General features: G+C 43.9%; 1 protein-coding gene across 1 annotated transcript in view; it reads right to left on the reverse strand.

The window, feature by feature from the left end:
• Positions 1 to 453: 453 nt before the first annotated feature.
• Positions 454 to 12,984, reverse strand: part of COA1 (cytochrome c oxidase assembly factor 1) — an 83,428-nt gene continuing 70,897 nt past the window's right edge. Inside the window, exons 4-5 of the mRNA XM_082259516.1 lie at positions 6,306 to 6,382; positions 454 to 684 (exon numbers count right to left, since the gene is read on the reverse strand). Coding sequence (XP_082115642.1) covers positions 573 to 684; positions 6,306 to 6,382 — 189 coding nt within the window. The 3' untranslated portion in view covers positions 454 to 572. The remainder of the gene's footprint in view (positions 685 to 6,305; positions 6,383 to 12,984) is intronic.

Here is a 12,984-nt window from a genome sequence, read left to right on the forward strand (position 1 = left end):
AATGATTTTTTTTTTTTTCTAATTTGGGCCAGGTTTTCTTTAATAATATTTCACCTGGATACATTAAGTAGTTGCAATGATATGTACAATTTTTTTTAACACATGGCAAAATTGAGCTTGGGCGTTAAGGCTTGTTGACCCTGTTCATGAATGAGGTTATTTGTAAAAAATACAAAAGGTACCAGATTTTCTTGAAGAAAGCAAAATACAGTTTCTGAACATTGTTCGATGCCAGAGTTATTCACACAGATTTGTAAAGTTACTAATGGGTCTGCTTTAGGTGTTTAGCAACCTATAGATGTCAGATGCTATCAACATCCTGAAGAAAATATGGACACTACAGGTAACAATTTTATTCTCATTTCCAGCTTGTATTTCATCAACCTGTTCATTCTTCCCAAATGTTTAAAAGATTATTAAATTCTTTAAATTTTATATTTAAATACACTTCACTAAAAGAAAAACTTTTCAAGCTTTTATTGACACAAAATGGGCTCAAACAAGCACTTACAGAAGAAGAGCATTGTATAGGTTCTGCGACAATTTTCTACTCCTGTTTTATAGAACATATTTTAAGACTGTATAGGACTGGTTTCATTTAGATCTGCAGCAGGTAGATTGGAACGATAAATTGGAATACTATGCCCGTTGTCCAATTCTAGAACCACATCCTGGAGATCCCATCTGAAAATAGAAAATAAATAGATATTTTAGTGGTGCTGGTTATATTTGCATTCATTTACACACAGTGGCTGCATCTGCAATAGAATACAATTTTCAAATGGGTACTATATGGTCTATACTTATAAATGCTGTTAGTGACTTTAACCACACCAAAAATAGGTCTGGAAATCTATTTTCTGTGGTCTGTGTACCTGACTGTGGTCCTTTATTTGCAGCTAATTACATGCAGCTGAGAACAAGCATTAAAGCAGACCTTTTAAAGAAAACACTTTACCATGGGCGTATAGATCTGTACATACACTAGATTATCAAAAGTATTGGGGCGCCTGCCTTTACACACACAAGAACTTTAATGGCATTCCAGTCTTAGTCCAAATGGTTCAGTATTGAGTTGGCCCACCCTTTGCAGCCATAACAGCTTCAGCTCTTCTGGGAAGGCTGTCCACAAGATTTAGGAATGTGTATGTTTGACCATTCTTCCAGAAGCGCATTTTGAGGTCAGGCACTAATGTTGGAGAGAAGGCCTTGCTCGCAGTCTCTGCTCTAATTCATCCCACAGTCCCAACTTACAGTGAGACTGTGATGGTGGGCTATCTGACACTGTCAATTAGTGTACCTCTCAGCCAGCATCAGATAATGACATCACCAGTGACACTATTACAGTGATCAGTGATAATACTATACACTGTCTCTGCCCTAATGACACTGGCTGGGAAGGGGTTAACATCTCGGGGTAATTAAGGGATTAGGCGTGTGGCTAATAAATGTTAATGTGTGTGATATGTGCTGCTTTTTACTAAATATCTGTTTGTTCCTTCTCCCTACTTTGCAGCCCTGAACCTGGAAGACAGTCGCAACGTACAAGTACGTGATTGTGCCTGTACTAGCATAGTAAAATGTGGGCAGTCAGCAAGTGGTGAATGATAAAACTGATCCAAAGCAGAATAATCTGATTCGTTTCGTCAGCCAAAAACACTTTCCCTTTATTGGGACTTAGAAATTTCAACTGTATTTATTTGTACCTAAAGTGGTTGTAAAGCTACAAGGATTTTTACCTTCATGCATAGAATTAAAAATTCTTCTGTGTGCAGGACCCCCCCCCCCCAGACCCCCTATTACTTATCCGAGTCCCTTCTCGATCCAGCGATGTCCACAAGAGCCTTGCCTCTCCGGGGACTCCCATTATATTTATTGGTTAAGCCAGAAGGACTTGTGTCTTTTTTCAAACTGACTAACTATGTAACTCCTGATTGTCAATCACAGCCAGTGAGCCAATCAGGGGACGGAGGGGGGGGGGGGCTGTTTGGGTACCCCCAGAGCAAGCTGCTTGCTGTGGGGGAACCTGGCAGGAGGGAAGAGCCAGGAGGGTTGGCGAGGGACCCAAGAAGAGGATCCGGATTGCTCTGTGCAAAACCACTGCACAGAGCAGGTAAGTATAACATAATAGAATTTTTGTAAGAACTTACCATAAAATTATTTTCTCTGAGTCCTCTGACAGTCGCCGCCCGTTCAGCCAGCCTTCACTAGTGGGTAATGGCGCCCTCTGCAGGAGCAAGCTAGGCAGTTTGAAAGGTTAATAAAAAGTTTCTATACTTAGACATACCTCTAAGGGGCCATCCCTCAGCCATTATCCTGATCCAGTTATCTCTGTTCCCCAGTTTGTAGCAAGCAGTACCGGAAGGCAATAACCCCCAGATTCAAGAACCAGAGGGGCAAGGGTGACGACTGTTAGAGGACTAACGGTAAGTTCTTAAAAAAATTCTATTTTCTCTTACGTCCTCTGGCAGTCGCTGCCCGTTCAGTCAGCCTTCGCTAGTGGGATGTCCCAAAGCAGTCCAGGTGTGAGGGGTGGGAAAACGCAACCTACCAAAAAGGCAACAAAACAACCGGGTCAGAAAACAACCTGAGCCCACAGGGCAACAAAGCTCAAAATGAGAGCTAACCCAGAACAACAAAAGAAAACACCCCAGGAAGAGACCGAAAAAAAACACATCTCTTCAAACAACTGCAGCACTCAAAACCTTGCAGCCAAAGGAAGCATCCGAGCATGCCAGTACATCAATTCTGTAGAATTTTGTAAAAGTGTGCACAGACGACCAGGTCGCCGCTTTGCAAACCTGAGCCACAGAAGCCTGATTGCGAAAAGCCCAAGAAGCACTGAGAGCTCTAGTAGAATGAGCCTTTACAGGGAAAGGAGGAACCTGATCCTTGAATGAATAGGCCTGAACAATTGTCTGTCTGATCCACTTAGAAATGGTTGCAGCGGACGCAGCCAAACCCTTCCAAGGTCCCTCAGGAAGGACAAACAGACTTCCTAAAAGACTCCGTGGCAGACAGGTAAACCCTGACCGCCCGGACCACATCCAAGGAATGCAAGGCAAATTCCTTGGGATGCTTGGGCTTCGCACAAAGCGAAAGCAACACAATATCCTCATTAAGGTGGAAAGTTGAGACCACCTTGGGGAGAAAAGACTGATTGGGTCGCAGAACCACTTTATCCTTATGAAGCACCAGATAAGGCGAACGGCAAGACAGAGCCACCAACTACCAGAAAAGCAACTTTCTGGGACAACACAGGCAGAGGAATGTCTCTGATGTTCTCAAAGGGAGGCAGTTGTAACACAGATAACACCAAATTTAGGTCCCAGGGAGGCAATGGAGCCTTCCTCGGGGGAGCCAGATGCTGCACCCCCTGAATAAAGGTGCGAATCAAAGAATTAGTCGCCAAGGGACGCTGGAACAGAATGGCGAAGGCCGACAAATGACCCTTTATCGTGGTCAGCGCCAAACGCTGATCCACACCTTCCTGCTGGAAAGCCAAAATGCTCGCCACCAAGAAAGAGCGGGGATGGAAACCTTGCGACTCGCACCAGGCAATATACACCTTCCAGGTGCGATGATAAATTTTCCTAGAGGTAGCTTTCCGAGCATTCAATAAGGTAGGAATGACAGCATTTGGCAGACCCCTATCTCTCAAGACCTGGCTTTCAACAGCCATGCCATCAAAGCCAGAGACTGTAAAACAGGATGGAAGATCGGCCTTTGAGACGGAAGATCGTCTCTTAGCGGAAGCTGCCAGGGAGGCTCGACGACCATCTGCATGATGTCCGCGTACCAAGACCGACGCAGCCAGTCTGGGGCTATCAGAATGACCTGCATTCGTTCCGACGCCAACCTGCAGAGGAACCTGGACAACAGTTGAATCAGAGGGAAGGCATAAATCAGCCCATACGGTGCCAGGGCACCACCAATGTGTCTGTGGCGTCCGCCAGAGGATCGCGGGTTCTGGCCACGAACCTTCCTACCTTGTTGTTGAAACAGGACGCGAACAAGTCTGTGTCCGGAGACCCCCACCGGACACACAGAAGACGAAACACCTCCGGATGTAGGGACCATTCTCCCTGGTCCAGAGTCTGGCAACTCAGATAATCCGCCTGCCAGTTCTCCACACCCGGAATGTGAACAGCCGAAATCGCCGGAATGTGTGTCTCGGCCCAAGCTAGGATCTCGGCCACTTCCATGGCCGCCCGGACACTCTTGGTGCCCCCTTGGTGATTGATGTAAGCCTATGCTGTGGCGTTGTCCGTCTGAACCAGAACCTGGCAACCCCGAAGCCAAGGTGACCAACGGAACAGGCAGAGTTTGATTGCTCGGAGCTCCAAGAGGTAAGGAGCCTCCTCCATCGATCACATCCCCTGGGCACAAAGCGTGCCCAGAACTCCACCCCAGCCCAATATGCTGGCATCCGTGGTGAGCACCATCCACAGCAGAGGCCGGAAGGACTTGCTTTGTGTCAGAGTTGGTGACCGGAGCCACCACAAAAGATCCGATCTTGTGAGGTGGCTCAGAGAAATCCTCCTGTCCAAAGACTGAGGCGTTCTGTCCCACCTGGCCAGGATCTCCGCTTGCAGAGTTCTCATGTGAAATTGAGCAAACGGAATGGCTTCGTAGGCCGAAACCATCAGACCCAGGGACCGCATACAGGCCCACAAGGAGGAGAGATCGTTGTCCCTGAGGGACCTGATCTTGTCACGCAGGGTCCGGAATTTGTCCTCCGGAAGAAAAACTCCTGCCTGAGCTGAATCCAGGACCATCCCGAAGTACTGAAGGCGAACTGACGGGTCCTAGTCCCAGGGAAAAGGGGGTAGTAGTACTCACCAGTCCAGAAAAAGCGGGCACCGCTCTGATACGGGAGACCTCCCACCCTGAGTGGGGGTGCCGTCAGCCAGGGAGGGATGCTAGCAACACGTGAGCTTTCCGGAGTTGATACACCCTCAGCGAAGATGGACCTCCGCAGGCTCGTCCCCATCCCGAGGGGCACTGTCGTTGCGAGGCCAGAGCGCACCAGTGGCCTGCGACGCTCGTTGGCAGACTGGGACTCCATAAGGATCTATATTATCCAGTGCGAGGCCCAACTCTGCTGTTGCTTGTAGTCCTCCAGGAATATTCCCTGACTAACTAGCGATAGTGAGAGTAATAAAAAGCTATTTTCAAAAGAAAAAAACATATTTTGGGAAAAAAACAAAGAAACTGAGACGCTAGGTCCTAGCAAGGAAGAGCTAGCCTACTCCTGACACTAGGCAGCATAAAACTAAGGAACAGTAATAACTGGATCAGGATAATGGCCCCCTAGAGGTGTGTCTAAGTATAGAACGTTTTTATTAACCTTTCAAACTGTCTAGTTTGCTCCTGCAGAGGGTGCCATTACCCACTAGTGAAGGCTGACTGAACGGGCGGCAACTGTCAGAGGACCTAAGAGAAATTTGTTATTTAAAAAAAATCAAGGCTTTAATATTATTTTATATGAGCTCAGGTAAGCTGGGGGGGGGGGCAGGATTAACCAGAATTTGTAAGCACAGCATCAAGAGCTCTCATTGGATTGTACTGAAAATTTTGGGGTTGATTTACCTAAAACTGGAGAGTGCAAAATCCAATGCAGATCTGCATTGAAACCAATCAGCATCCAGGATTTTTGTCGGAGCTTAATTGAATGAGTTGAAGTTAGAAGCGGTTTGGCTACTATACGCAGCTGCACCAGATTTTGTACTCTCCAGTTTTAGTAAATCAACTGCATTTTTTTGTAAGTATGCACATAAACATTATTTTTAACTTGCAATTTTATTCTATTTGCATCAGTTTCTCTTTAGATTTGGTCACCTTGCATTCCCCACAGCGAGGACAAACTCTTTGCAGACTAAGTAATGCTCCCAGTTAGTGCCTGTTTCTAATCCCGGCACTCTGACACAGAAGCATGATGTCACCCCACTAAGGGATTGTACAGTGTACCAGGGATAGTACAGTCATTTTCTTAGGTTCTGCTTTCATTTTTTGTCCCGCACCATTTCTACTAGTCTTCCAAATAAAGCATTATTGGGGTAAGTCAAGAAACACATACACGGTGCAACCCCTAAATCCTACTCATATCCAAGCCTTTTTTGGTTTTCTAAATTTTTTGCCTACACATTTCAGGGCACATATAATCTGTTTGCTCGGATTAATATATTCCCGTCTACCCCATTTTCCCTTTAGTTATTTCCAGTTGCAATACAAAACCAGTTAACAATAACAAAACCATACAGGATGGTTGGTGGGATATAGGTTTTCTATACATAAACACACACCTTTGATTCAAATGGTCTCGTACAGCTGAAGAGCAGAGATTGCCAGCTAGTAGAGATCCAGACACTGGTATCTTGATCTGCAAATAAAAGTGTTTTAAACAAATTAATGTTTTGTAGAGGCTTTATGCTTGTTCACAAGTTCCCATGATCTATCACTTAGCATTCTCATAGCTGAATTTATGGACATGACTAACATTTAAAATTGTACATGTGCAGTAGGTGAGTCACAAGAGAACTGTGATCCATTGTGATGACCTAATTTATTTTTGAAGGCATTAGCTTAGCTTTCTTGATCCTAGAAGTCTTTATACATAAACAACATACTAAAAAATAAATACTTATTCCCAATGTCTTCTTGTAATATTCACAGCAAAGGCACTGGGTATATATATGCTTGTCAAAATGTAATCTTTTTTTTTTTTTTTTACACATATACAATATCTCACAAAAGTGAGTACGCCCCCTCACATGTTTGTAAATATTTTATTATATCTTTTCATTTGACAACACTGAAGAAATTACACTTTCGCTACTTTTGAGGATGCCCCACAGATGCTCAATAGGGTTTAGGTCTGGAGACATGCTTGGCCAGTCCATCACCTTTACCCTCAGCTTCTTTAGCAAGGCAGTGGTCGACTTGGAGGTGTGTCCGGGGTCGTTATGTTAGAATACTGCCCTGCAGTCCAGTCTCTGAAGGGAGGGGATCATGCTCTGCTTCAGTATGTCACAATACATGCTGGCATTCTTTGTTCCCTAAATGAACTGTAGCTCCCCAGTGCCGGCAGCACTCATGCAGCCCCAGACCATGACAGTCCCACCACCATGATTGACTGTAGGCAAGGCACACTTGTCTTTGTACTCCTCACCTGTTTGCCACCACACACATTTGACACCACCTGAACCAAATAAGTTTATCTTGGTCTCATCAGACCACAAGACATGGTTCCAGTAATCCATGTCCTTAGTCTGCTTGTCTTCAGCAAACTGTTTGTGGGCTTTCATGTGCATCATCTTTAAAAGAGGCTTCCTTCTGGGACGACAGCCATGCAGACCAATTGGATGCAGTGTATGGTCTGAGTACTGACAGGCTGACTCCCCCCACCCCTTCAACCTCTGCAGCAATGCTGGAAGCACTCATATGTCTATTTCCCCCAAAGACAATCTCTGGATATGATGCTGAGCACGTGCACGCAAGTTCTTTGGTTGACCATGGCGAGGCGTGTTCTGAGGGGAAGCTGTCCTGTTAAACCGCTGTATGGTCTTGGTCACTGTGCTGCAGCTCAGTTTTGGGGTCTTGGCAATCTTCTTATAGCCTAGGCCATATTTATGTAGAGCAACAATTCTTTTTTCAGATCCTCAGAGAGTTCTTTGCCATAAGGTGCCATGCTGAACTTCCAGTGACCAGTATGAGAGAGAGATAACACCTAATTTAACACACCTGCTCCTTATTCATACCTGAGACTTTGTAACACTAAACGAGTCACATGATACCGGGGAGGGAAATGATCTAATTGGGCCCAATTTTGACATTTTCACTTAGGGGTGTACTCACTTTTGTTGCCAGCGGTTTAGACATTAATGTCTGTATGTTGCGTTATTTTGAGGGGACAGCAAGTTTATACTGTTATACAAGTACACTCACTACTTTACATTGTAGCAAAGTGTAATTTCTTCAGTGTTGTCACATGAAAAGATAGAATAAAATATTTACAAAAATGTGAGGGGTGTACTGACTTTTGTGAGATACTGTATATATATATATTATTATTTTATTATTATTATTATACAGGATTTATATAGCGCCAACAGTTTGCGCAGCGCTTTACAATGTGGGGGAAGACAATACAGTTACAGTACAATTCAATACAGGAGGAATCAGAGGGCCCTGCTCGTTGGAGCTTACAATCTAGAAGGGAGGGTCAAGTGAAACAAAAGGCAGTAACCGAGGGGGAAGGCAGATGGATAAAAAGGAGGTAGAGTTGTTAGGTGTGGCTAGGATAGGCTTCTCTGAAGAGGAGGGTTTTCAGAGATTGCCTAAAAGCTAATAGAGTAGGAGATAATCTGACAGATAAGGGTAAGGAGTTCCATAGGATTGGAGAGGCTCTGGTAAAGTCCTGGAGGCGATCATGGGAGGAGGTGACAAGGGAGCTAGAGAGCAGGAGGTTCTGAGAGGAACGAAGAGAACGATTAGGTTGGTATTTTGAAACTAGGCTAGTGATGTAGTTGGGGGCTAAGCTGTGGATTGCTTTGTAAGATTTTGTTAGTATTTTGAATTTGATTTGTTGGGTGAGCGGAAGCCAGTGGAGGGGAGCGGAGGACACTAAGCGATTGGTAAGGTGGATGAGTCTGGCGGCAGCATTCATGATGGATTGAAGGGGGGATAGCCTGTGTAGAGGTAAGCCAATGAGAAGGGAATTGCAGTAGTTGCGAGATCATGAAGTTAATTTATTTCAGTAATTCAATTCAAAAAGTGAAACTCATAATCTATACAGATGCGTTACACACAGAGTGATATATTTCATGCATTTCTTTCTTTTAATTTTGATGATTATGGCTTACAGCTAGTGAAAACCCAAAATTCAGTATCTCAGAAAATGTGAATATTACATAAGACTAATAAAAAAAAAAAAAGGAGTTTTATTACAGTATAGTATGCACTCAATACTTGGTTGAGGCTCCTTTTGCATGAATTACTGCCTGTGGCACTGTTGAGGTGTTATGGAAGCCCAGGTTGCTTTGATCATTAAACCAGGTGATGAAATCATCACTGACTGTGGAAACTTCACACTGGACCTCATGCAACTTGGATTCTGTTCCTCTCCACTATTCCTCCAGACTCTGGGATATTGATTTCCAAATGAATCGCAACATTTTCCACAGTCCGTGATGATTTGGGGAGCCATGTCATCTGCTGGTGTTGGTCCACTATGTTTTATCAAGTCCAAAGTCAGCACAGCTCTCAGCTAGGAAATTCTAGAGCACTTCATGCTTCCCCCTGCTGACCCTGCTGACCAGCTTTATGGAGATGGTAATTTCATTTTCAATCAGGACTTGGCACCTGCCCACACTGACAAAAGTCAGAATCATTTGGTGGAGGGGGGAATATGGTGTGGGATTGTTTTTCCGGGTTGGGCTTGTCCCCTTAGACATGTATGAGCAAGCCTGACCTCACAAATGCGCTTCTAGAAGAATGGTCAAACATTCCCATAGACACACTCCTAAACCTTGTGGACAGCGTTCCCAGAAGAGTTGAAGCTGTTATAGCTGCAAAGGGTGGGCCAACTCAATATTGAACCCTACGGACTAAGACTGGCCATACACTATACAATTTTCTTGTTCAACTTTCCTTTAGATTTACCAAAACCATGTAATATAGGGTCAAACCTAAACACTTTCAATTTGTATGCAGTCAGGCAGGCCCTTGCACTACATAGTTTAAGGTAAATCTAAAGGAAATTGAAGAAAATTGTCTAGTGTATGGCCTGCCTAAGACTGGGATGCCATTAAAGTTCATGTGCGTGTAAAGCCAGACGTCCCAATACTTTTGGTAATATTTTGTATATACTATATATACACTCTCTGCCACTTTATCAAGTAAACCTTTTCAATTGCTTGGTAACCCAAATTGCTTCAACCATCAACCATGGCAGCAACTCAATGCATTTAGGCATCTAGATGTGGTAAAGACGACTTGCTGAAGTTCAAATTGAGTGTCAGAATGGGCAAGAAAGGGGATTTAAGTGACTTTGAACATGGCATGGTTGTTGGTGCCAAACAGCTGGTCTGAGTATTTAAAAAAACTGCTGATCTACTGGGATTTTCACGCACAACGCTCTCTAGGGTTTACAGAGAATGGTCCAAAAAAAAGAGAAAATATCCAGTGAGCAGCAGTTGTGTGGACGAAAATGCCTTGTTGATGTCAGAGGAGAATGGGCAGACTAGTTTGAGATAATAGAAAGGCAACAGTAACTCAAAAAAACACTTGTTGCAACCAAGGTATGCAGAATACCATCTCTAAAAGCACAACTCATCGAACCTTGAAGTAGATGGGCTACAGCAGCAGACCACCACACCGGGTGCCACTCCTGTCAGCTAAGAATAGGAAACTGAGGTAACAATTCCTCACCAAAATTGGACAATAGAAGATTGGAAAAATGTTGGCTGGTCTGATGAGTCTCAATTTTAGCTGTGACATTAAGATGGGAGGGTCAGAATTTGGTGTAAACAACATGAAAGCATGGATCCATCCTGCCTTGAATCAATGGTTCAGGCTGGTGGTGATGGTTTGGGGGATATTTTCTTGGTACACTTTGGGCCCCTTAGTATCAATTGAGTATTGTTTAAATGCCACTGCTTACTAAGTATTGTTGCTGACCATGTACATCCCTTTATGACCACAGCTTACCCATCTTCTGATGGCTACTTCCAACAGGATCATGCACCATGGCACAAATGTCAAATCATCTCACCACTGGTTTCTTGAACATGACAATGAGTTCACTGCACTCCAATGGCCTCCACAGTCACCAGATCTTAATCAAATAGAGCACCTTTAGGATGAGGTGAAACTAGAGATTTGCATCATGGATGTGCAGTCAACAAATCTGCTGCAACAGTGTGATGCTATCATATCAATATGGACCAAAATCGCTGTTGCCATCACCTTGTTAAACCTATGCCACAAAGAATTAAGGAAGTTCTGAAGGCAAAAGGGGGGTCCAACCCGAAACTAGCAAGGTATACCTAATAAAGTGGCCGGTGAGTGTATATCCTATCCAGAAAGCGGCAATATCACTTTTTAAACACCAAATCAGTATTGCACACCCGTAAAATTGACAGTAGTGATGTTACTCTTGGGACATAAGCATTCCACTAAGAAAATCGAGATTTCACTTTCGTCACATAACTGTGAAATAGTGTAGAGTCCTATCTCAAATAAATGTTTTTAACCACTTGCCGACCGCCGCAAGTACATATACTGCGGCGGTCAGCCCCTCACAGGCAAAGTGATGTATGGGTACATCGCTAGCCTGTGAGGCTCTGGGGAGCGAGCGCGCGCCGCCGGAGGCGCGCTCCCACTCGCTCACGGACCCCCCCGTGCGTGTGCCCGGCGGACCCGATGTCCGCCGGGCACTCACGATCGTCCGTTAGAGCGGGAGAAAGGCAGGCGGCTAATGTAAACAAGCCGCCTGTCATTCTCCCCTGTGTAAGAACAGTGATCATACGGTTCTACTACGGTATGTAGGACCGTTGATCACTGTTCCTACACCTCAAGCCACAGCCAATCACAGTTAGAATCACGCCCCTAGGGACACACACAACCCCTCCTTCTCACTGCCATTGTCATTTTACAGTAACAGTGCATATGTATAGCACTGATTACTGCAGTAATGTCACTGGTACCCCAAAAAGTGTCAAAAATGTCAGTCAAGGGTCCGATCTGTCCGCCACAATGTCGCAGTCCCGCAAAAAAAAAAAAAAAAATCGCAGATCACCGCCATTATGCGTTAAAAAAAAACAACAACAAAAATGACAATCTTTCCCTTAGTTAGTAAACGCAATAACTTTTGTGCAAACCAATCAAAATACGCTTTTTGCGATTTTTTTTTTACCAAAAATATGGAGCATAAAACAAATTGGCCTAAAATGTTAAAAAATTTAGATTTTTAGATTTTTGTTTTTGGGAATTTCATATAAAAAAATGTGAAAAATATTGTTATTTTTGCAAAATTGTCGCTCTTTTTTGTTTATAGCGCATGATCAAAATAATCGCACAGGTGATCAAATACCACCAAAAGAAAGCTCTGTTTGTGGGAAAAAAAGGACATCAAATTCGTTTAGGTACATCGTCGCACGACCGTGCAATTGTCCGTTAAAGTCACACAATGCCGAATCGCAAAATACCCCCTGGTCAGGAAGGGGGTAAAATCTTCCGGGGCTTAAGTGGTTAAACACCTCTAGTTTGCTTACATGTACGTACAAGGAGCAGACATTAGACATATTCTAATAATCTGGCTAAACTGCTTCATCATTGATTTTTTTTTGTTTTCACAAGAAATTCACACTGCTTTACCCTGAAGGACTTTATCTTGATAACAGATAAGATGAAGACTGACTATGAAAAAAAATATTTTGTACTTATCGTAAAACCCTCTTGGTGGAGTTCATAGGGGGGACACAGAATTCAGAGACATTTGGGTTATAATTTAGAAACATTTGCGTTTTATTTCCACATATGGGAGGATTTGGACACTGGAAAAAAAAAAGACAGCAAGGCATAATCCCACTCCCAGCATGCTTTAGCTTTGTAATAAAGCAGTACATAGAGCGCACGATCATAAACACAGTGGGGTGGGGCATGTTTCCCCTTGTGAACTCCTAATAAAGAAAAAGATTTTACGATGAGTAAAAAAAAATCTATTTTCTTTCAAGTTCATTGGGGGGCAAAGGATTCAGAGACATTTGGGAAATCCAAAAGAAGTCCACTTAGGGATGGGCAACACAGAAAAAAAGTGCTAAGAGGGTACTGCCAGAACTGCCTGCAGCTTACAGAGCTGCCTGAAGGTCTTTATTCTCAAAGTTGGTACCAGATGAAGCCAAAACAGCCACTTGGTAAAGCTTGGAGAATGTGTTAACAGGAGCCTGGGTGGTTGCCTGATGCCTAAAAACCTAAGCAGCA

The sequence above is a fragment of the Pelophylax lessonae genome, assembly GCF_965119305.1.
Source record: "Pelophylax lessonae genome assembly, chromosome: 5".
NCBI classification, from domain to species: domain Eukaryota; kingdom Metazoa; phylum Chordata; class Amphibia; order Anura; family Ranidae; genus Pelophylax; species Pelophylax lessonae.